General features: G+C 50.3%; 1 protein-coding gene across 1 annotated transcript in view; it reads left to right on the plus strand.

Annotated features, from left to right (window-relative positions):
- The first annotated feature begins 3,204 nt into the window (after window positions 1-3,204).
- Window positions 3,205-23,966, plus strand: part of ZBTB47 (zinc finger and BTB domain containing 47) — a 31,518-nt gene continuing 10,756 nt past the window's right edge. The window contains exon 1 of the mRNA XM_056857208.1: window positions 3,205-3,304. Coding sequence (XP_056713186.1) covers window positions 3,302-3,304 — 3 coding nt within the window. The 5' untranslated portion in view covers window positions 3,205-3,301. The remainder of the gene's footprint in view (window positions 3,305-23,966) is intronic.

Below are 23,966 nucleotides of genomic sequence, written 5' to 3' on the forward strand. Positions count from 1 at the left end.
GTGATCCTTAACTATTGACTATATCTATGTATTCTTTACAAAATTATACCCATAAACTACAATAGGTACAATTTAAATAAGATTTTCTATTCCTGATTATATCTATCGCCGCTTTGACCAAATACACGGCCCTTAAGTCCATCAGAGGCAATTTTTGATCTCTGTGTCCTGGTGACCAGTGTCTTGCCAATGTTTCGAATATTGAACATTGCTGGTGCCTGGGCATCATACCAGTCCTTCTTTGAAAAGGGGTCGACCACTTTTTCTCTTAGCGCCTTTCTTGCTTCCTTTCGTGAGGCGCTCGCTTGTTCTTGCCGACTGCCATAGTGCCGCGCTGGGAACCAAAGAGTGCTTCTTGGTATTCTTGATTTGTCCTCAAAGCGAGTCCCTAAACCGCCACAAGCAAATGATATATTCAAAGCGTGGATTGAAGAAGCCGTGTTATGTTGTTAATGTTAATCGCTGAGCCGCATGACAATCTCATCCGCATTTAGTGAGATCTGGGACTCCGCTCTGTTCCTAGGGCAGGCCCGAAGCGAATGCTTCATGTATTCTGTTTCCCAGGGGGGTGAGTTATGAAACTTGATCAAAAAATGGGTGTACGTTCTTAACTCCTTCCTGCCTAGAGCTTCAGGCTATAGCTGGTGGAATACAGGGCAAGACAGGCCGTGCCCCCGCCTTCAAAAAGGTTTCTTTATTTTTTTTTGGGGGGGGGGACGCACAATGTATTTTGCATCCAGTAGTAGCACAAATAGAATGGAAAGAGAAATGGTAAAATGAGAAGACCAGACTCATTGTTTTTTCCCAGTAATGCAAGGAAAAGTTGGAAGTGGTAGGAAGACCCTACATGAGATGGATTGACTCCATCAAGGAAGCCACGGCCCTCCGTTTGCAAGACCTGAGCAAGGCTGTTAAGGACAGGACGTTTTGAAGGTCATTTCTGTGTGTGTAAAGCGCTGTCGAGTTGCAGCTGATTTACGGCGATCCCAGAAAGGAGCTTCCAAGGCCAGTGAGAAGCAGAGGTGGTTTGCCATTGCCTTCCACTGCAGAGCCTTCCTTGGTGGTCTCCCATCCAAGATTTATGGTGACCCCAGCAAGGCGGCCTTCAAGGCCAGTGAGAAGCAGAGGTGGTTGGCCATTGCCTTTCTCTGCAGAGTCTTCCTAGGTGGTCTCCATTCCAAGTACACATGAAGCTGCCTTCTACCGAATCAGACCCTTGGTCCATCAAAGTCAGTATTGTCTACTCTGACCGGCAGCAGCTCTCCAGGATCTCAGGCAGAGGTCTTTCACATCACCTACTTGTCTAGTCCCTTTAACTGAAGGTGCCGGGGAGTGAACCTGGGACCTTCTGCATGCCAAGCAGAGGCTCTACCACTGAGCCACAGCCCCTCCCCAAGTACCGACCCTTATAGCCCATGAGGTCCCAGGTTCAATCTCCAGCATCTCCTGTTAAAAGGATCAAGTAGGAAGCAATTTGAAAGACTTCTGCCTGAGACCCTGGAGAGCTGCTGCCAGTCTGAGTCGCTAATGCTGGCCTTAATGGACCAAGGGCCTGACTCAGTATGAGGCAGCGTCATGTGCATGTTGGGGAGGGGCCAGGGCTCAGTGGTAGAGCATCTCCTTGGCATGCAGGCCGTCCCAGTTTCAGTCCCCGGCATTTCCAGCTGAAAGGGACAGCTTCTAGGTGATATGCAAGGCCTCAGCCTGAGACCCTGGAGAGCCCCTGCCAGCCAGAGAAGTCAATACTGACCAAGGATCAGATTCAGTATAAGGCAGCTTCACGTAAGGATGGGGTTGCCAGGTCCCTCTTCACCACTGGCAGGAGGTTTTTGGGGTGGAGCCTAAGGAGGGCGGGGTTTGAGGAGGGGATGGACTTCAGGATGGAGATCTCCAGCTAGTACCTGGAGGTTGGCATCCCTATGTCTGGAGTGCAGTGGCACTTTCCTTGTAAGACCCAGTCGGACCCCAGCAAAAGCTTTCTTTAGACGCCTGCAGGTGCAGTGGTTAAGAGCGGTGGTTTGGAGCGGTGGACTCTGATCTGGAGAACTGGGTTTGATTCCCTACTCCTCCACATGAGCAGCGGACTCGGATGTGGTGAACCGGGTCGGTTTCCCCACTCCTCCACATGAAGTCATCTGGGTGACCTTGGGCTAGTCACAGCTCTCTTAGAGCTCTCTCAGCCGCACCTACCTCACCAGGTGTCTGTTGTGGGGAGGGGAAGGGAAGGTGATTGTAAGCCGGTTCGATTCTCCCTTAAGCAGTAGAGAAAGCCGGCATATAAAAACCAACTCTTCTTCTTTTTCTCTATCGGCTGGGGATCAGTTGTAATAGCAGGAGACCTCCAGCTGGTACCTGGAGGTTGGCAACCCTACGTCTCGAGTGCAGTGGCCCTGTCCTTAAAAGACCCAATCGGACCCCACAGCAAAAGCTTTCTATAGACGCCCTGCCGCGCAAAGCGTCATTTTGACACTTGTTTCCACCTTGTACAGTCACGTTGTTTGTCTTAGCTTGTGTGTTTCAGCTTAGTAGTGTACATAGTGTGTGTAGCTTTATTGTCATGTCATTTGGGTAGCTTACAAAGTTTTTTTGCACTTTGTATACACTTCGCTCCTGTACGGAGTTCCTCATCCTCCCGATATTAGCACAGCGGTGTCCATTTCTCCCCCAGTACCTGGAGGTTGGCATCCCTACGTCTGGAGTCCAGCGGCACTGTCCTTACAAGACCCAATCGGACCCCACAGCAAAAGCTTTCTTTAGGCGCCTGCAGGCGCAAAGCAGATACACTGCCCCTGGCCAGGGAGGTTCCACCCCGCGCCCTCTCTCCAGCGCCCTCCCTCCCCAGCCGGCCAAACTGCACCGCTCCCGGGTCGGGCAAGCCCCTCTGCCCCGGTTGCAGCTGTGGGGGCGGCGGTGGGGGGGGGACCGACACGCCAGAGGCGCCCTGTCTCTTTAACGGCCCCCGACGCAGGCGCAGCAGAGGCTCCGCTCAGCTGGGCCTGGGTGCTGCCGGCCGCCTCTCGCCCTCCCGCTTGCAAAAGGGGGGGGGCTTCGCGGGGCGAGGGGGGGCACCCGGCGAAGGGGGGGGCGGAGGAAGGCCCTGCAAGGCCCGCTTGCAGCCGAACCCGGTGCAAGGGGAGAGGGGGTCGGGGGGGGGCATGCAAAAATAAGGGGGGGCATGCAAAAATAAGGGGGGGGAGAAGAGAGCGAAACCCGGCGCGTCCCGACCTTTTCATGGAGATCACAACCCCCCTGCAAGGAGAAGCGCAGCGGGGCTCGTCGGACCGGAGACCCCGGCATCAAAATGGTAGCGCACCCCCCCCTCCGTCTGCTTGCCGCCCCCCTCCTTTCCTTCGCGTCAACCCCCCCCCCCGCTTTCCCTTTTGGTTTTCTGCCTGCCCGACTCACCTCCGCCGCTGGTCCTTGTGTTCAGATTCTCTGATCTCAATTTGCACGCCGAAGCTGGATTCTCTGTTTGCATGTTGGGGGGATATATGAGAAGGCAGATGGGGTGGGGGGCAAAATGCGGGGAGGGAAGGAGGCCGGCTGCTTTCTTTGTATGCAGAATGAATCATATATGTATATGCACACATATTACTGGTTTTCTTGGGGGGTGGAGAGTTGGGAGGGGAGAGAATCGGGGCAACAATAGCAACCTTGTTGCAGGCGAAGAGTTAAAATTCCTTCCTGGCCGGCTGATCCTGTTGCAATGGATTAGCTCACCAAATGCAAATCATTACAAGTTGACAGGTCTGGTGTTCTGACTCCTTTTTGCTTTTGGGGTGGGGGCGGCATCTCTAGGGCACATGCATCTAAAGGCCTTTCCTTGTAAGCGTATCCGGAGAGGGTTTTCCAGGAGGGGGTGGTCGCAGGACCCCCCAGAGGTCTATAAAAGATCGCATGGGTGCCCAGTCTTATTTTCTTCCATGTCTTAGAGGAAGGAAGTCCCTGGAAGTTTGCCTCGGTTGGGGGGTGGTTACCCCCCCTTGCCCATTTTCTCCTTTTGCAGAAGAGAGCTGGTGCATTGTGTGTGTGTGCGTGTAAGCCCAGATGTGGGAGGCTAATAATGCAGATGCAATACCTGCTTAAAGGAAACCTCTACTTGCACAAGGCTCAAGGGCAGAAAGAGGATCGGCAGCATGAGACGGGCATTGAGGCACTGGAAGGATTAAATGGTCCAGAGATGCTCTGGGACCCCCTTGGTTTGTCCCACGTTTTCTCGACCCACCTTGACTCTGAGGGCATTTGACCCTTTGATGTTTCCCTCCCCCCACCCCTTAGGAAGGAGTTTTGCAGAGAAGGTAGGGTAGGAATCGTATCAGGAAGTCCTGTGGGTCAGGCAGGCCTGGTTACTCTGGAGTTCAAAGAAAAGCCAGATTTAAAACTGGGTTCTCTCTCTGGCTCTCTCAACCTCAGGGGAGAGGCTGTGGCTCAGTGGCAGAGCATCTGCTTGGCATGCAGAAGGTCCCAGGTTCAATCCCCAGCGTCTCCAGTTAAAGGGACCGGGCAAATAGGTGATGGGAAAGACCTCAGCCTGAGACCCTGGAGAGCTGCTGCCAGTCTGAGTAGACAATACTGACTTGGATGGACCAAGGGTCTGATTCAGTATAAGGCAGCTTCATGTGTTCATGTGTTCTTTAGTGAAATCTGGTGGGTGCAGAGAGCTTTGGAGAAAGAATCTGGAACTGCGGACTCCTGCCATGATGGGACGCCCCTAATCCATAGGGTAAAGTCCCTATGGACTTTCTGTTGTGATGTATGTTCTAGAAGGGCTAGTGTTGCATGGTGATGCCTAGTGGTTAGAGCCTCATACTAGGACTGGGGAAATCTGCGTTCAGATCCCCACTTGGTCATGAAACTCCCCGGGTTACCTTGTGCCAGTCACTCTCTCTGCTTTACTGATTGCTTTAAAGATATTTCTATGCTTCTTTTCTGGTAGCCCTCTTAGCTGAACCTTCCTTGAAGGGCTGTTGGAAGGATCAAATGGGGAAGTGAACCCTGTATGCGGAGCTTCTTGGAGGAAGTCTGGAATAAAATTGGATTAGGTGGTCCCCTGAATCACCCTTGGGGATTAGACCCTGACCCCGTTCCTGAACCACTTGTGCGCCTGGTCAATAGAACCTGTAAGAGTACTAAGGATGGGCACTGAGGTCATATCTAACCTAGTAGAAGAAAAAAGAGGGGAATAGACCCCAACCTGGAAAACAGAAGTTGGGTACCCAAGATTGGGTGGGATGAAAAAATATACAAATAATGAAACTATATAATTTATTAGAAGCACTATATAAGAATTGCAATTATTTAAAAACTGTTAAAACAGCACAATGGCATTTCTTAAGGTTGGTGCCTGTCAGATGTACGCAATGTCATACCTAACCTAGTCAGGTGCGTTTGATACCCGCCTGAGAACTGGTAAAGGCTGTGGCATTTAATAGTCCTGCTGGCAACAAGTGTAGTGTGAAGCCCAGAGTCACATGAACACATGAAGCTGCCTTATACTGAATCAGACCTTTGGTCCATCAAAGTCAGTATTGTCTACTCAGACCGGCAGCGGCTCCCCAGGGTCTCAGGCAGAGGTCTTTCACATCACCTACTTGCCTAGTCCCTTTAACAGGAGGTGCCAGGGATTGAACCTTGGACCTTCTGCATGCCAAGCAGAGGCTCTACCACTGAGCCACAGCCCCTCCCCATTTATTAAAGGGGGAAATCTGAGCAGGGTTACGGTCTGTGGAGTGTGACTGTATTTAGGGGTTACAGCGGACAATAAACTGGGAGAGTTTCAGCTGTGAGATGCAACCAAAAAAGGGGCGCTGTGGGTTGTATTAATAAGAACCTCCATGTTCCGAGGCAGCATGTCACCGAGACAGTCATCAGTTAAAAGGCTTTGGCTTTGGTGCTCTGGACTTCCTGGAGATGTGTGGTTGGCCACTGTGGAAAAACTGGATGTTGGACCAGATGGGCCTTGCTGGGTGGATCCTGTTCCTTGTGCTCAGGGACTAGACGCTCTCCAGGGCTTCTTCTCTATGGCAGCCCTAGCTCTGTTTGTTAGCTGAGTGGCATTAAATGCTCACTTGGTTTCTGGCCTGCAGAGGGTTTGAGTTCTCCAAGAAAAGGAGCGATCTTGTTCATTAACTTGGATGATATGAGAAGGAAACCAAGGAACCAAAAGAACTTCCTGAGAGTTAGATTAGTTTCTCAGCAGAACAGGCTTCCTCAGGAGGTGGGGAGCTCTCCTTCCCTGGAGGTTTTCAAGTAGAGGCTAGAGGGCCATCTGGCAGCAAGGCTGACTCTGTGAACTTAGGCAGTTCATGAGAGGGAGGACAGGAAGGGTTGAGTCAGTGTTTGGCTCTCGGGGCCCTTTCTTACATGCCCAGGGTAATGCTGATCACCACTTTGGGGTCAGGAAGCAATTTTCCTCCAGGCCAGATTGGTCAGGGATCCTGGAAGATTTTTTTGGCCATCTTCTGGGCATGGAGTAGGGGTCACTGGGGGTTTCCTGCATTTGTGCTGGAGGTTGGACTGGTGGTTCCTTCCAACTCTGTTTCTCTGATTCTAATTTATTGGAAATTGGGGGTATTGCTGGCTATTAGCTATGGCAACTAAATAGAACCTCCATTTCCCAAGACAGTATGCCATCGATGCTAGTTGTTGAGAGGGCCATCAGTGAAAAGGCTTTAGTTTCAGTGCTGTTTCTGGACTTCCTTGACTTTGTGTGGTTGGCCACTGTGCAACTGTGAAAAACTGGACATTGGACTCGATGGCCCTTGCTGGATGGATGGATCCATCCATCCTAGATAGATCCAGCAGGGCCTTTCTTAGATTCTTAAGATCCACCTTCCTTCCGTTGCTTCACTCATTACATTTTGAGGTGAGCACCATGACCTGGCTAGCCCAGACTAGCCTAATCCCATCAGATCTTGGAAGCTGAGCGTGGTCAGCGCTGGTCAATATTTGGATAGGAGGCCACCAAGGAAATCCAGGGTCACTATGCAGAGGCAGGCAATGGCAAACCACCTCTAAAAGTCTCTTGCCATGAAAACCCCACAGGGTCACCATAGGTCAGCTGCGACTTGACAGCGCTTTACTCACACGCGCACCAGTTGCGAACAAGCATGTGCTCACGTGGTGCAGAGATAGGTTGGGGCTCCAGCTGAACATCCCTCTAGTAGGCAACGTGTATTTGTGCATCATCATCACCTTTATTAGGCATTTATCACACCATAGTTATAAAATCGGATTACGAAAACCATCTATAAAACGTTAAAATAACATTAGCAGTGGCATTATCCAGGGACAAGCGCAAGCTGTTAGTGCATTGTAACGTGTGAGACAGCCTCCAGAACGGATGGTTTTCAGAGCAGTGTAGCGGTTAGAACGTTGCGTGAGGACCAGGGAGATTTCTTACTGTATTATTGTCCTCTTTCCTCACTAAGGCCCATAAGAATGTAAGAGCTCAGCTGGATCAGACTAGTGGTCCATCTAGTCCAGCATCCCATCTCACACAGTGGCCAACCGGTTCCTCTGGAGGTCCAGCAACAGGGCACAGAGGCCGAGGCCTTCTCCTGATAAGAACATCACAAGAGCCCTGCTGGGTCAGACCAGTGGGGGTCCATCTAGTCCAGCATCCTATCTCACACAGTGGCTAACCAGTTCCCCCGGAGGGCCAACACCAGGTTGCAACTGGAGTATTGTGTGGAGGTCTGGAGGCCTCCCTTCATAAAGGATGTGGACAGAAGCGTGTGGGTGCAGAGGAGAGTGATGAGGATGATCAGGGGTCTGGAGACCATGCCCCATGAAGAAAGGCTAAGGGAGTTGGAAATGTTCAGTCTGGAGAAGAGGAGGTTGAGGGGGGACATGATTGCTCTCTTGAAGTATTTGAAGGGCTGTGAGAGGAGGGCAGGGAGCTGTTCCTGTTGGCAGCAGAGAACAGAACTCGCAATAATGGGTTTAAATTGTGGGCGGAATGGTACCGGCTGGATATTAAGAAAAATGTTTTTACAGTAAGTGTTGTTCGACAGTGGAATCAGCTACCTAGGGAGGTGGTGAGCTCCCCCCTCACTGGCAGTCTTTAAGCGAGGCTGGACAAGCACTTGCCAGGGATGCTGTAGGCCGATCCTGCATTAAGCAGGGGGTTGGACTAGATGGCCTGTATGGCCCCTTCCAACTCTATGATTCTAGGGTATAGAGGCCAAGGCCGTCATTAGAACATATGAAGAGTCCTGCTGGATCAGACAAGTGCGGGTCCATCTAGTCCAGCATCCCGTCTCATACAGTGGCCAACCAATTCCTCTGGAGGGCCAACAACAGGGCAGAGAGGCAGATTCTGTCCATTTATGCCGTCAAGCTGCAACCAATTTATGGCAACCCCAGCAAGGGAGAAGCAGAGGTGGTTTGCCATTGCCTTCCTCTGCAGAGCCTTCCTTGGTGGTCTCCCTTCCAAGTACTGACCCTGCTTAGCTTCCCATATCTGGCGTGATTGGGCCATAACCATGCTGCCTTCCCTCCCCAAGGCAGATCACGCAATGTAAAACAATGTAATAAGACCTTGAGAGATGTAATAAGCAATTCAGTAGGAGTAGGATTACAAATCTACTCAGATGGGCAGTGGCTCTCCAGGGTCTCAGACAGAGATCTTTCACATTACCTCCTCCCTGATCATTTTAAGTAGAGGTGTCGGGGATTGAACCTGGAAACTTCTGCATGCAAAGCAGAGGCGCTCTTACTGAGCCACATCCCTTCCTCTATAAGGGATAGCCTTCCTAACCCCTGAAACTAATCCAGACTCTCTCTGATTGCTCAGATCTATCAATCTAACTTCCATTATGGCAAAAAAAGTTAAAATCTTGGGAAATGAACTCTATTTTTGCAATGGAGGCCGACTCTTTGACTTCCAGAGTAGGGTTGCCAGCTCTGGGTTGGGAAATACCTCCAGATTTTGGGGGAGAGCCTGGGGAGGGGAGGATGGGACCTCAGTAGGGTCTAATTCCATAGAGTCCATCCTCCAAAGCAGCCGTTTCCTCCAGGGGAACTGATCAGGGTCACAGGGCCATTTTAACGCATGGGCCCGATGGGCACTTGCCCGGGGGCCCAACGAGCATAGGGGCCCTATGCTAATCTGTGTGACTTGCCATAAATAAATACTACTACACAGTAGTCTAGACTATACTAAACTTTTTATTCCTGTGAGTGGTTGTCGTAGGGGCCCCAGCACACTGGTTTGCCCAGGGGCCCATAATGCTGTTAAGGGTCTCAGGCAGAGGTCTTTCACATCACCTACTTGCCTAGTCCCTTTAACTGGAGATGCAGGGGATTGAACCTGGGACCTTCTGCAGGCCAAGCAGAGGCTCTACCACTGAGCCAGAGCCTCATCTCCTTACCTCTGCTTTTAGGGTTGCCAGTTTCCAGGGAGAGTGTGAAGATCTCCTGGAATCATAGCTGATCTCCCAGTAACAGACATCAGTTCTCCTGGAGAAAAAGGGCTGCTTTGCACGGTGGGCTCTATGGCATTGTACCCATCTGAGGCCCCACCCCCAAATCTACAGGAATTTGACAACCTGGAGTTGTAACTTTGTCTGCTTCAGTGAGGATTTCCCCAGCCACCACCGCCAATCCAAAACGAGCATTGCCAACGCTGTTCTGCTATGGGAGGATTTGCAAAAATCGGTGCCTGGATGTCTTCCAGCAAATGTTGTAATAGAGCATTGGCCCACATAAGATGGTGTTTTATTTTCTGGTTTTATGGGATTGCCGCTGATGGGGAAGGCAAGCCAGATGGTCCACAGCAGAGCCCCAATTTCCCCCCCACTGCATCACCTTTGTTTTGTTTCCAGCTGCTTCTAAGCCTAAAATGCCTGTGAGACTGAAGCATCCAAGCACTTGCCCAGGCAGACAGAATCAAAGAGTTGGAAGGGACCACCATCTAGTCCAACCCCCTGCATGACGCAGGAAATTCACAACTGCCTCCCCCCACATACTCCCAGTGACCCCTACTCCATGCCCAGAATATGGCCAAGATGCCCTCCCTCTTATCATCTGCTTAAGGTCATAGAATCAGCATTGCTTGCAGATAGCCGTCTAGACTCTGCTTCAAACCCTCCAGGGAAGGAGAGCCCATCACCTCCCGAGGAGGCTTGTTCCACTGAGGATGAGGCAGCATTTTTTTTTTTTACAAATGAAAAGGGCTCTTTGTATCCTCAGGGTATGGATGCCAACCTCCAGGTGGTGGCTGGAGATCTGCTATTACAACTGACCTCCGGGTGACAGAGATCAGGGACGGAGCCTGGAGAGGTGGCTTGGCAGGGATGGAGCTGGGGATTGGTCTCTGTGATTTAAAAAAAACAAAAAAACTTGGGCCCTGAATAGGGTTGCCAACCTCCAGGTGGGGTCTGGAGGACTGGAATCACGCAACCAGTCTCCAGACAACCAAGATCAGTTCCCCTGGAGGGAATGGCTGGTTTGGAGGGTATCTTTTGCTGAAGTCCCTCCCCAAGCAACACCCCCCAAACCTCCAGAAATTTCCCAACCTGCAGTTGGCAACCCACAGGGCCCCGTGAGGTACAAGCACTTCTTGGGCACGCAGTGGGATTAGAAGCTCTTCTAGGATGCAGATTCTCGTCTTTGATTCTGACGGGGCAGCAAGCAGGCTCCTGTTATGTAAAGAGAAAAATGCAAAAAGCAGTACGTAAATTGTCCGGGAAACCTTCTCCGAAAAGGGAGCCCCGTTCTGCAGATCAAATAATGATGCAACTGTCTTTCTGTCCCCCCACCACCACTGCCCCACGCCCACCCCATTCCAGTCTCGGCCCTTGCCTTTCCTCCACCCCATTCCAGTCTCTGCCCTTGCCTTCTTGCCTTAATAGAAGTCCCTTCTATTAAAAACGGGGCCATTATGTGATTGCCAGAGCCATGGCACTGTGCCAGCAATAACGCAGCTAGTAATTTGAGCGCTTTTCAGAAAAATGGCAGGGAAGTAAGTGCCAGGTTTGGAGGGAGGGCGGCAAATGCACTAATCGCCTGCTAGAACTAAGGCGGCGCTGAGCTGGTGCAGGCGAGATTATTGGAGTCGGCAGGGGTATGTGTGTGCCGGAGGCAGCCAAATCGAAGGTCTGACGGATCAGGGGCCAGAGTGTGCAAGGGAGTTTCAGGAAACTGGTTTAATTTTCTCAACCTGTTTCTTAATATCATTTCTGAGAGTTTTAATTTCCTCATTAGCTTGCTCAACTATCAAAATCATAAGATCTAGTGAGCATTTATTTAGTATTGTGACCCATTTCTTTTCTTCTTCGGAGGACATGCAGCTGCACTGATTGTCAACTGTACTATACTATATTTACATGCTGTATGTGATTGAATAATTTATGCATAAAAGCCAATATGTATGCTTGACTGTGGAATCTTATATAATAATTGTTAGTGGTCGCGTTGCTGTACGTTTTCCCTTTGGGGATAGTTTCATACAACCACCTGAAGGTTGGGAACTCTACTTGTGATGCTGGGTTGGGGGTTGGTTAGCGGTGGCATAGACCCAGGAGGGGAAGCTAGTCATATCATACACCATTGATGGCTAGGGTTGCCAGGTCCGTCCTCTCCCCTCCCCCCGGCAACTGGTGGGAACTTTCTGGGGCTGGGACAATGAGAACCAGTAGTGACACCGACGCTCTAGCAATCGCCTCTGAAACGCTATGGTTTCCATAGAGTTTTTGGAGAGTGTGCCAGAGCATCTACATCACTTCCGGGTAAACCAGCGCTTCCAGGATAAGGGATGTTTTTTGCATGTGCAAATCACCCCTCCGCGAAGCTCCTGCTGGTGGCAAGGGGAGACCTGGCAACCCTAAGCAATTGGCATAGTGGTTAAGAGCGGTGGTTTGGAGCGGTGGTGTGCTGGCCCACCAGGGTGGGGTGCTGCTGTAGCAGGGCGGTGCTATGAAGAGGCCTGCAGCGGGCGGGGCAACAAGCTGGGGTTTCTGAAGCCGAGGCTTCTACAGCTGGCGGCTGTACTAATTGGGAATGGGTGTAGTGGGCAACGTCCAGTAACAGTCCAAAGTTCAGTCAGGGTGAAAGGCAATCCATCAGAGAAAGAGGCAGAGGCGAGGTCGAGCCCGTCCAAGGTCAGGCAGGGAGTCCAGAAGCATTCAAGGTTGAGAAACAGTCCAAGTCATACACAGTCAGCCGGAGTGGAGTGTCGCAGGTTTGCAATGCGTTGCTTCCACAGCTTCTGCTGCCTCAGCCCTCCTAAATACTTGCAGCTGTCTGGGGGAGGCAGCTTCTGTAAAGACTCAATCACTATCTCCATTGCTGTCCCGGTTCCTCCTTTGTTGCTCCAGCCTGGCCGAACGCCGGCATTGTTCTGCCAGGACCCGGCCCATTTTCCTCCGACGAGTCCCAGGAGACAACTGTTCCTCATGGTCTCCCGGCTCCCTTGGCAGCTTCCTTGATGTTCCCGGGTTGGCCGGCGTCTGGTTTTCCTTAGGCTGCTCTTTAGCCGGTGACGACTTTAAGGTTTGTCTTGGCAATACATCATCATCAGCTGTTTTCTCTGTCAGTGTGGGTGGGGAAGGAGGACTCTGCCCCTGGATCTGGTCTTCGTCAGATTCTGAATCTGTTGTCAGGCAGCCTCTGATAGGTGGAGTCTGATCTGGAGAACCGGGTTTGATTCCCCGGCGCTCCTCCACATGAGCGGTGGAGGCTAATCTGGTGAACTGGATTTGTTTCCCCACTCCTACACACTAAGCAGTTGGGTGACCTTGGGCTAGTCACAGCTCTCTCAGCCCCACCTACCTCCCAGGGTGTCTGTTGTGGGTGGGGGGAGGGAAGGTGACTGTAAGCCGGTTTGATTCTCCATTAAGTGGCAGAGAAAGTCGACATATAAAAACCAACTCCTCCTCCTCCTCCTCCTCCTTCCCCTCTTGAATTACAGATAAAAAGTCTGAAACTGCAAGTAAAATTTGTAATGGCGTCATGTCGCAGGCTACGACTGTTGGCGTAGACCAGAGGCTGTTAGGCTTCTTGGGAGAGGAGAGTTTTGAAAAGAACGAGGGAGTCCATCAGAAGTTGAAAGGGTGTTCCAGTCTGCAGTAGTTGGCAGAGTCCTCGCAAAGAGCTTGGGGTGAGACTGAAGCTTGTATGAGTGGAGCTGCAAAGGTCTCAGCCAGGGGTGGCCGTGGAGGTCACCTGCTAGCGTTTCTTCCTCCCGGGGCTCTTTGAGGATTCGAAATTGGGCCAGAACTGAGTTTGTTTCATTGAAGCAGCCATGCCCCAGTTTTCCAAATAATGTGTCAAGTCACCCTTTGAAGAAACCGCCATATGCTGAGCCCGTGAACAACTGCGCAACTGAGAACTGAACAAGCCTGATGCAGTGGTTGATGTGTTGAACTAGGGTCTGGGAGACCCTGGTTTGAATCCCCTGCTGTGGAAGCTCTCCAAGTGGCCTTGGGCAAGTCACTCTCTTTCAGCCTAACCCTACCTCACAGGGTTGTTTTCAGTATGATGCGAGGAAGAGAGAACCCCATGTCAATGTCTTCCTTGAGAACACATGGCTGCCGCTGGAAATGGCATTCCCATGTCAATATCTTCCTTGAGAACACATGGCTGCCGCTGGAAATGGTATTCCCATGTCAGTGTCTTCCTTCAGCACATGGGGCTGCCTCTGGAAATGGCAACCCCATGTCAATGTTTTGCTTCAGAACATGGGGCTGCTAGCCCAATCTCATTCGATCTCAGAAGATAAGCAGAGTCAGCCCTGGTTATAGGGTCGCCAACCTCCAGGTGGTGGCTGGAGATCTCCTGCTATTACCACTGATTTCCAGGCAGCAGAGATCAGTTCACCTGGAGAAAACAGCCACTTTGAAAGATGGACTCTATAGCATTATACCCCGTTGAAGTCCCTCCTCTCACCATACCCCACCCTCCTCAGGTTCCTCCCCCAAAATCTCCAGGTATTTCCCAACCCGTAGCTGGCAACCGTATCCTGGTTGGGACTTAGATGGGAGACCACCAAGGAAGTCCAGGCAGAAGCAGGCAATGGCAAACTCACCTCTGTACATCTCTTGTCTTCAAAACCCTACAAAGTCACCATAAGTAGGGTTGCCAGGTCCCTCTTCATCACTAGCGGGAGGTTTTTGGGGTGGAGCCTGAGGAGGGCAGGGTTCGGGGAGGGGAGGGACTTCAATGTCACAGAGTCCAGTTGCTAAAGCAGCCATTTTATCCAGGTGAACTGATCTCTATTGGCTGGAGACCAATTGCCAAAGCAGGAGATCTCCAGCTACTACCTGGAGGTTGGCAACCCTATCCATAAGCCAGTTACGACTTGATGGCAAAAAAAAGTTCTTTCTCTTTAAAAATGTTAAGAGCACTGTAACCTCTAATCCATCCCATTCTCGTAAAATCCTCTTTGTTTGGATGAAGAGAGCCAGGGCCGGTCTGCCTGCCTCCAGATTCTCATCACGCCGATCTTTGCTTGGCCTTGTCAGAGAAGCTGGAGGAGAGCCGAACGGGGATCAGTGATTCTGGCTCTTCTCTTCTAGCCCCCACCAAGGCCTCCGGGCCTTGGTGGAGGGCCAACAGCAGTTTTCTGCCTGGGTCTGGCTGGGTATCTTCCTTCAGAGATGGCTTACTGTAGAGTTATGGGGAAGGGGAAATCTTATGGGGCAACTCTGGAGGTCCTACATTCCCCACCCCCGGGAGAGATTGCTTTCCGTTCCAGGGGCCAGTTCTTACATTGCTAGAAGGAGTATGGGAGGAAACCAGTGCAGTGTCATGGTTCTGAGAACAAGCCAGTTCCTGACGAGGAGGCGGGAGCCCTTGTTGGACTAGTAGCCATGGATAGCCCTCTCCTCCATAAGAACATAAGAAACGCCATCAGTCCAAGGCCCATCAAGTCCAGTAGTCTGTTCACACAGTCTGGGAAACTCTGGGAAGCCCACATACAAGGTGACTGCAGCAGCATTGTCCTTCCTGTGTTCCACATCACCTCATAGAATAGGCATGCTCCTGTGATCCTGGAGAGAATAGGTATGCATCGTGACTAGTATTCCTTCTGACTAGTAGCCATGGATAGCCCTCTCCTCCATAAGAACATAAGAAAAGCCATCAGACCAAGGTCCATCAAGTGGCCAACTATCTACCTCTGGAAAGCCCACATACAAGGTGACTGCAGCAGCATTGTCCTTCCTGTGTTCCACATCACCTCATAGAATAGGCATGCTCCTTTGACCCTGGAGAGAATAGGTATGCATCGTGACTAGTATTCCTTCTGACTAGTAGCCATGAATAGCCCTCCATGAACATGTCCACTCCCCTCTTCAAGCCTTCCAAGTTGGCAGCCATCACCACATCCTGGGGCAAAGAATTCCACCATTTAACTATGCTTACTTTCTCTTTCTTGCTTATCTTTCTCTTTCTCACTCGCTCACTCAGACACACAACCCTATCACCTCTCGCCCTCTCTGTTTTCCATCCTAGGGTTACCAGCACTGGGTTAGGAAATACCTGGAGATTTGGGGGATGGAGACTGGAGAGGGTGGGGTTTGGGGAGGGGAGGGACCTTAGTGGAGTCTAATGCTGCAGAGTCCACCCTCCACAGTAGGCATTTTCTCCAGGGGAACTGATTTTGGTCATCTGGAGATCAATTGAATAGCAGGAGATCTCCAAGTGCAACCTGGAGGTCGGCACCATATTTTTTGGACTTCTCTCACCTCGCTTCTAATCCAGCACTCCAGTTGCGGCTCAAGCTGCAGTCGCTAACATTTGGTTCAGTTGGCTTCTGCGGAACCATCCCTGCGTATGCTTGGAAACTCACCAGCTAGCTGAGCCAAGCTTGCTTAACATGAAACCAGGGAAGCAGGCACGGCGGCTTCTGCCTGAGCCTTCCAACTTTCACCTTCTTTGCATTTAAATAGTGTGCATGTGTACACACGGCTGCCCATTCGTTTCCCTGTTCAGCATCTTCCTCCTTGAGGTAAGCATAAGAACTTAAGCATCCATCACTACCTTTTCATGCTGCGTTTCACACACAAAAAGGGCTGTTGGGAACATAAAGTTGTTTTGGAAGGAATGTTGAGGGGTTTGTTGAGGGATTCTTCAAGAGAATAAATACTCCCCTGTACCTTCTAAACTAACTTTTCTCTATCCTAAATAAACCTCTTTGATCATGTAGCCTCCATCTGCATGGATCTCCACTAGGATTGCCAGGTCCCCCTGGCTACTGGTGGGGTTGGGGGGTAGGGTTGTCAGCTCCAGGTTGGGAAACTCCTGGAGATTTGGGGGTGGAGCCTGGGGAGGACAGGGACCTCAGTGGCGTACAATGCTGTTGAGTTCACCCTCCAAAGCTTCTGTTTTCTCCAGGGGAGCTGATCTCTGTAGTTTGGATGTGTGTGTAAAGTGCAGTCAAGTTGCAGCCGAATTATGGTGACCTCTTTTGGGGGTTTTCATGGCAAGAGACTAACAGAGGTGGTTTGCCAGTGCTTTCCTCTGCATAGCAACCCTGGTGTTCCTTGGTGGTCTCCCATCCAAATTCTAACCAGGGCTGACCCTGCTTAGCTTCCGAGCTCTGACGAGATCGGGCTCGCCTGGGCCATCCAGGTCAGGGTACTTTGTTGATACGCAGTGAATTTTTACCAAACGAGATATAGCATGATCCCTAGAATTTTTTTCTGAATTTTTGACAGAAACTATACCAGAAAAAGAAGATTTTAAAGCTGTGTTTTTCTATGTGAGGGAGCTTAATTTGCAGAACTGCTCCTGTAGTTCCTTGAAGCGTCTAGGAGAATTAGGCACTTTGTTTTATTGCTCGAATCTGGACTTTTCAGGCAGCTGAAATTCTGGGCACCCCGTTCAGTGGCTTTACCACTTTCCTTCAAAACCGCTGCATCTGCACAACTTTTCTAAAGTCTGCCCAGAATTTTCTACCTCTCTGGAAATTTAAGGAGCAAATCGATAGATGTGATATATAATCGGAGCTACATATTCTGTGGTTGCCATGTATACATGCAGAAACCGATCTTGGGTGGAGAATTCAGAACTGTGAAAATTTTAGCTTTCATATTTTTAATCCTAGGCTTTAAGGTAGAAATGTGCATGGATAGTACCAACTGAAACCAAAACCACTTAATTGCTTAATTTAATTATTGCAACTAACCCTAATTGGGAAATTAATTATATTTGAAAGCTATTGGAAAAGATCTTCTGGGCATGGAGGTGGGGGCCACTGGGTGTGTGTGTGTGTGGGGAGGAGGTAGTTGTAAATTTCCTGCATTGTGCAGGGGGTTGGACCAGATGACCCTGGTGGTCCCTTCCAACTCTATGATTGCCAAGCCTTAGGATTCTGGGGTCTCATTAGGGCTGCCAATGCCAACCTCCAGATGGTGTAATGAAGAAAACCGAGCAACTTAGGCTAACCAATATCACATGAGGAACTATATTGCAAACATTACAAAAATCAGCAGTTACATAGTCACCTCAATAATTCGTTGTGTGTGTGTGTAAAGTGCCGTCATGTTGCAGCCGACTTATGGTCATTACACATCAAAAAATCCAACTATGTGGAACAAGGTCATAAATGAAAATAACTCTCAGACATTACAAAATGTTGTAACTGCTGATTTTTGTAATGCTTGCAATATAGTTCCTCATGTGCCATTGGTTAGCCTAAGTTGCTCAGTTTTCTTCATTACAGTAACAATTTGTGCAACTATAGTTCCACCTTTTTTATTTTAGGAAACCTCCAGGTGGTGGCTGGAGATCTCCCGCTATTACAACTGATCTTCAGGTGACCAAGATCAGTTCCCCTGGAGAAAACGGCTGCTTTGGCAATTGGGCTCTATGGCATTGAAGTCCCTCCCTTCCCCAAACCCCATACTCCTCAGGCTCCACCCCCAAAATCTTCAGGTATTGCCTAACCTGGAGCTGGCAAGCCTAGGTCTCACTGATGCTGTTTCACTTTGATGAGGGTGGGAAGAAAAAGAGTGAGTCAGCTGGCCTGTGGAAGTGACAGGTACGTTAACCAACCAGCAGAATATGTCAGTGTCAACACCAGAGAGGATTGTGCTTCTAGGTTAACGTGCACCGGGTTTTTGCTAATTATTGTCCTGCTGTCAGGCTGCTATCTCGGTTTCGTTATTGCCTCTGTCTCTGTGCTGTATTGTCTGCCCCCCAAGGTCGCATACCTAGGCCTGGGAACTCAGCTCCTGGGAAACTGTATTCATGCGTGTAATCTCCCGCCTTTCCTGCCTTATAATATCTCCCAGCTAGTGAGCCTCTCATAGCTGTCATTTTATTCGTTTGCACTGTATGCCTATTTGATCAGTAAAAGCCATCTGTTTGGACTCTATATGACTTTGTGGTGATTTCTGGTTCTGTGGGCCAAGGGCTGACACCTGCTGGGATTGCTTTTAGGGGCATAGAGAGGCACTGCTGATTCCCTAACAATGGAAACAAAGGCTAGAATAAAACACATCTTGAAAGAATCTAGCAAATCAAAGCAAAAAGGTAATGAATGCTCCTAGTGTTTGGTGCAATCTCAAAACCACAGGGGATGGGGTGGGGGGAGAAGTAGCTGTAGGCTAAGGCCGACTTTGAAGCTCATCTGATCTCCTAGTGCCCTGGATTCCCCCCCCCTTCTCGCTATATCTAGCAGACATGCATGGCATTAATCAATTTTAAGTAAAGGTGCTCAGTTTGCATAATGCATAAAAAGAATGTCAGCTTTCCTTGCTGCAGAATTTGGGTTACCTTGTCCCTCCCATTTCTCCCCACCCCCCAACCTCCGGTGCTTATAACTTAAAAAATTATCTAACCTGGTGTAAAAATGGTAGGGGAAATGTTCTGTGCCTTTAACAGAGGTTGAATGGGACGTTATTTAAACAGGCTTTTAAAAACAAGATTTTAATAAGAGGAAATTATTTCGAAGCTACCCCTTAGCTTCCAGACCGGGGAGGACACCCAGTTCAGCTAGGCTTGAATGGTGAGCTTTGCTCAGTTAAGGCAGGCTTAATGTAGGGTTGCCAGCTCTGGGTTGGGAAATTCCTGGAGATTTGGGGGTGGAGTGGAGCCCAGGGAGGGACCTCAGGTTGCCAACCTCCAGGTACTAGCTGGAGATCTCCCATTATTACAACTGATCTCCAGCCAATAGAGATCATTTCCCCTGGAGAAAATGGTCGCTTTGGCAATTGGACTCTATGGCATTGAAGTCCCTCCCCAAACCCCACCCCAAAAACCTCCCACCGGTGGGACCTGGCAACCCTACCTCAGTGGGGTATAATGCCATCAAGTCTACCTTCCAAAGTAGCCATTGGGGAACTGATCTCTGTCACTGGAGACCAGATGTAATTCCGAGATATCTCCAGCCACCACCTGGAGGTTGGGAACCCTAGACTGTAGCCCTGTGCCCAGGGGATTGTGTGTGCGCAAAATCACCCTTCAGAAAAATCTTACCGTTGATCTGCCAAAGCAGATGCTCATGATGCATAGTGTCCCAAACCTGCCATGTTGGTTTTGGGTGCGTCTGCCAAAATTTCGGAAAGGTTTTGAATATTCTTCCTTGTGCCAACATGGTGTGGTCAAGAGTGGTGGACTCTAATCTGGAGGACCAGGTTCAATCCCCTACTCCTCCACATGAAGCCTGCTGGGTAGGGTTGCCAGGCCCCTCTTCACCACCGGCGGGACGTTTTGGGGGCAGAGCCTGAGGAGGGTGGGGTTTGGGGAGGGGAGGGACTTCAATGCCATAGAGTCCAATGGCCAAAGTGGCCATTTTCTCCAGGGGAACTGATCTCTATTGGCTGGAGATCAGTTGTAATAGCAGGAGATCTCCCTCTAGCACCTGGAGGTTGTTGGAAAAAATAACAATATTGTTTCCGACTACCATTTTGTTATAGCATAGGTGTTATTTTCCTTCCAGTATTTGGGGAAGGCACTGGCAAGCCACCCTGCAAACAAAGTCTGCCTTGGAAATGTCAGGATGTGACGTCACCCCATGGGTCAGGAATGACCTGGTGCTTGCACAGGGGACTTACCTGGAAGTTGGCAACCCTACTGCTGGGTGACCTCAGGCCAGACACAGTTCTCTCCGAACTCTCTCAGCCCCACTGATAGGGTTGCCAACCTCCAGGAACTAGCTGGAGATCCCCTGCTATTTCAACGGATCTCCAGCCGATAGAGGTCAGTTCACCTGGAGAGAATAACCGCTTTGGCAATTGGACTCTATGGCGTTGAAATTCCTCCCCTCCCCAAACCCTGCATTCCTCAGGCTCCACCCCCAAAGCCTCCCGCCGGTGGTGAAGAGGGACCTGGCAACCCTAGACACTGACTTCGCGAAGTGTCTGTTATGGGGAGGGGAAGGGAAGGCAATTGTAAGCCACTTGGAGACTCCTTAAAGGAAGAGAAAATCGGGAGATAAAAAACCACCTCTTCTGCTTCTTCTCCTTAGCGAGAACCGCTCCTTCCAGCGACAGCTGCATTGGAGAGTGGGAGGGCAGATTGGGAGGTCATTTTGCCTCCCAAGCTACAGCCCCGGTCTCAATTGGTGGCATTCGGCCTTCTGTCAATCTGGGCAGCTGTTCAGCTGTGACAATGGCCTTCCCTGGGAAGGAGGGAACTGACGTGACCTTGAACGACTCCCAGAGCGGGCCAGGGGAACTGAACTCTATCGGCTGTTGATGATCAGTTGTAATAGCGGGAGATCTCCAGCTAGTACCTGGAGGTTGGCAACCCTAGTCAGCGGGGTATAATGCCATTGAGTCCACGCACCCTCCAAAGCAGCCATTGCTAGGGTTGCCAACCTCCAGGTACTGGCTGGAGATTTCTTGCTATTACAACTGATCTCCAGCCGATAGAGGTCAGTTCTCTTGGTGAAAATGGCTGCTTTGGCAATTGGACTCTATGGCATTGAAGTCCCTCCTCTCCTAAACCCTGTATCAGGCTCCGCCTCTAAAACCTCCCACTGGTGGCAAAGAGGAACCTGGCAACCCTAGCCATTGCCTTCAGTGAATCAGTTGTAATTCCAGGAGGTCTCCAGGGCCATACCAGGAGGTTGGCAACCATAGCTGCTTCGCAGCTGATGTGCTCAGGTCCCGAAGGGATGGAAGGCAGCACTTCTATCAGCCAGAATTAATGCAGCTTGAAATAAGCGGTGCCTGGGAAGTGGGAAGTGGAATGTGACAAGTTGAAAAAATGATGCAGGGCGAAGACTTAAGCACCATTTAACTTTGCGCCACTGTCCCAATAAGAAAGAGCCGCCCATGCTCCTGAGAATCTGGGTTTCAACCAGAAACCCCCATGCACATCCACTCAACAGAGCAATCCTTGGGATGTGTCCTGTATAGCCGGGATCTGAGCTAGTGGTCAACACAAGGTCTCGTGGGAACCTCTGTGTTCAGGAGCAGTGTCCCTCTAAGAACCAGAAACTGGAGCCAATCGAAAGGCTAGCTAGAGGGTTACTTGTGGATTCCCCAGAGACATCTTGTTGAATGCTGGGCTCAACGGACCTTTCTTGTTCAGGGCCTGTAATGGCAGTTCTTAAAAGGGTGTGGCTCAGTGACAGAGCATCTGCTTGGCCTGCAGAAGGTCCCAGGTTCAATCCCCAGCATCTCCAGTTAAAAGGGACTAGGCAAGCAGATGATGTGAAAGACCTCTGCCTGAGACGCTGGAGAGCCGCTGCCGGTCTGAGTAGACAGTACTGATCTTTATGGACCAATGGTCTGATTCAGGATAAGGCAGCTTCATATGTTCAAGGAGGGTTGGGCCTCAGTGTGTGTGTGTGTGTGTGTGTTAAGTGCCGTCAAGTCGCTGCCAACTCATGGTGACCCTATGAATCAATGTCCTCCAAAACATCCTATCCTTAACATCCTTGTTCAGATCTTGCGAATTGAAGGCCATGGCTTCCTTTATGGAGTCAATCCATCTCTTGTTGGGTCTTCTGCTTTTCCTGTTGCCTTCCACTTTTCCTAGCATGATTGTCTTTTCCAGTGACTCTTGTCTTCTCAAAATGTGTCCAAAGTACGACAGCCTCAGTTTAGTCATTTGAGCTTCTAGGGTCAGTTCAGGCTTGATTTGATCTAGAACCCACTGATTTGTTTTTTTTTTTCTGGTGGTCCACAGTATCTGTAACACTCTCCTCCAATACCACATTTCAAAGGACTCTACTTTGTTCTTATCCCACATTTCAAAGAACTCTGCTTTCTTCTTATCAGCTTTCGTCATTGTCCAGCTCTCACACCCATACATGGTAACAGGGAACATGATGGCATGAATCAACCTGATTTTGGTTGCCAGTGACACATCCTTACACTTAAGGCCAGCGTGGTGTAGTGGTTAAGAGCAGTGGTTTGGAGCGGTGGAGTCTGATCTGGAGGACTGGGTTTGATTCCCCACTTCTCCACATGAGCAGTGGAGGCTAATCTGGTGAACTGGATTTGTTTCCCCGCTCCTACACACGAAGCCAGCTGGGTGACCTTGGGCTAGTTGCAGTTCTCTTACAGCTCTCTCAGCCCCACCTACCTCACAGAGTGTCTGCTGTGAGGAGGAGAAGGTGATGGTAAGCCGGTTTGATTCTTCCTTAAGTGGTAGAGAAAGTCAGCATATAAAACCAATTTCTTCTTCTTCTTCTTAAGTTGGCCCTCTAGATCAGGGCAAACCGCCAGCATCGTTCTCCTTGGGATTGTCCACTGCTGACCGGTCAGCTGGCTGACCGGCCCCCCAGCTTGCCCGTGTCCAGCGTTGATCTGCTCGGCAGGGGCGGAGGTTTTCGATTTCAGCCTGGCCGCCGTCCACTTTTTCTGCATTCACGCGCAGGTTGCGGCGGCCTCCTTTGCTATTCGTGCGGCCTGTTTCATAAGACGTCCTGGCAGCCACCTGCCCTTTCGACAGATGGCTTTAATAACTGCCTCCTTCCCTCCCCGATCTGATTTATCAGATCATTCTCCGGCTGGAAGCCTTTAAAGAGTAATCTGGTTACCCGCAGCTCGGGCTGCGTTGTTAAAGAGGCCCTAAGACCTGTGCCAACATGGGTAAGAGGAGGAATGTCAACTGCAGAATCGAGACAGGGAGGAGAACAGGGGAGGGAAAGCCCTTGGTTTGCTGGAGCTGGCGGTGAGGGCTCTCCAATCTGGGGTTATGCAATGGGTTTTCAGGGCAGCAGCTGCTGAGTTAGGCTGCCAAAAGCCAGCCGAACAAGCTCGTTCTTCTTGGCTTGGATGCCGGGAGGCGGGAGCTCTGGGCTTTAGCTCTGTCACGGAGATTCGGAGGTTTATCATTTCCAGCATTGTTATCATGGAGCTGTTATCGAGAGACAGCCGCCCCTTGCCGAAAGAGCCGAGAATAACAGGGTGATTCAGCCACCTTTCCTCCCCGGCCTCTCTGGGTCATTTGGTCGGACATCCTGCCCCTGTGTTGCATTTCTGATCTCTGTCCATCTCAGAGCATACCGAGCCAGCGTGGCGTAGTGGTTAAGAACAGTGGACTTTGGAGAACCGGGTTCGATTCCCTGCTCCTCCACATGAAGCCTGCTGGGTGACCTTGGGCCAGTCACAGTCCTCTCCAAACTCTCTCAGCCTCGCCTACCTCACAAGGTGTCTGTTGTGGGGAGGGGAAGGGAAGACGATTGTAAGCCGGTTTGATTCTCCTTTTAAAAAGGTAGAGAAAATTGGCATATAAAAACCTTCTTCCTCTTCTTCCTCTTTTTCCTCCTTCTTGCTCTTCTTTCCTTTTCTTCCTCTTAGAGCTCTCTCAGTGTCACCTACCTCACAGGGTGTCTGTTGTGGGAGGGGAAGGTGATTGTAAGCTGGTTTAATTCTTCCTTATGTGGTAGAGAAAGTCGGCATATAAAAACCAACTCTTCTTCTTTGTCTTCGTCTTCTTGATCATCTTCTTCTTTGTCTTCTTCTTGTTTGTCTTCTTCTTGTTCGTCGTCTTCTTGTTGTTCGTCTTCTTCCCATGATTGCTTTGGTGGAACACAAGTGCATGCATGTGTTTCTCGTTCT

The sequence above is a fragment of the Euleptes europaea genome, chromosome 11 (genome assembly GCF_029931775.1).
Source record: "Euleptes europaea isolate rEulEur1 chromosome 11, rEulEur1.hap1, whole genome shotgun sequence".
Taxonomy (NCBI): domain Eukaryota; kingdom Metazoa; phylum Chordata; class Lepidosauria; order Squamata; family Sphaerodactylidae; genus Euleptes; species Euleptes europaea.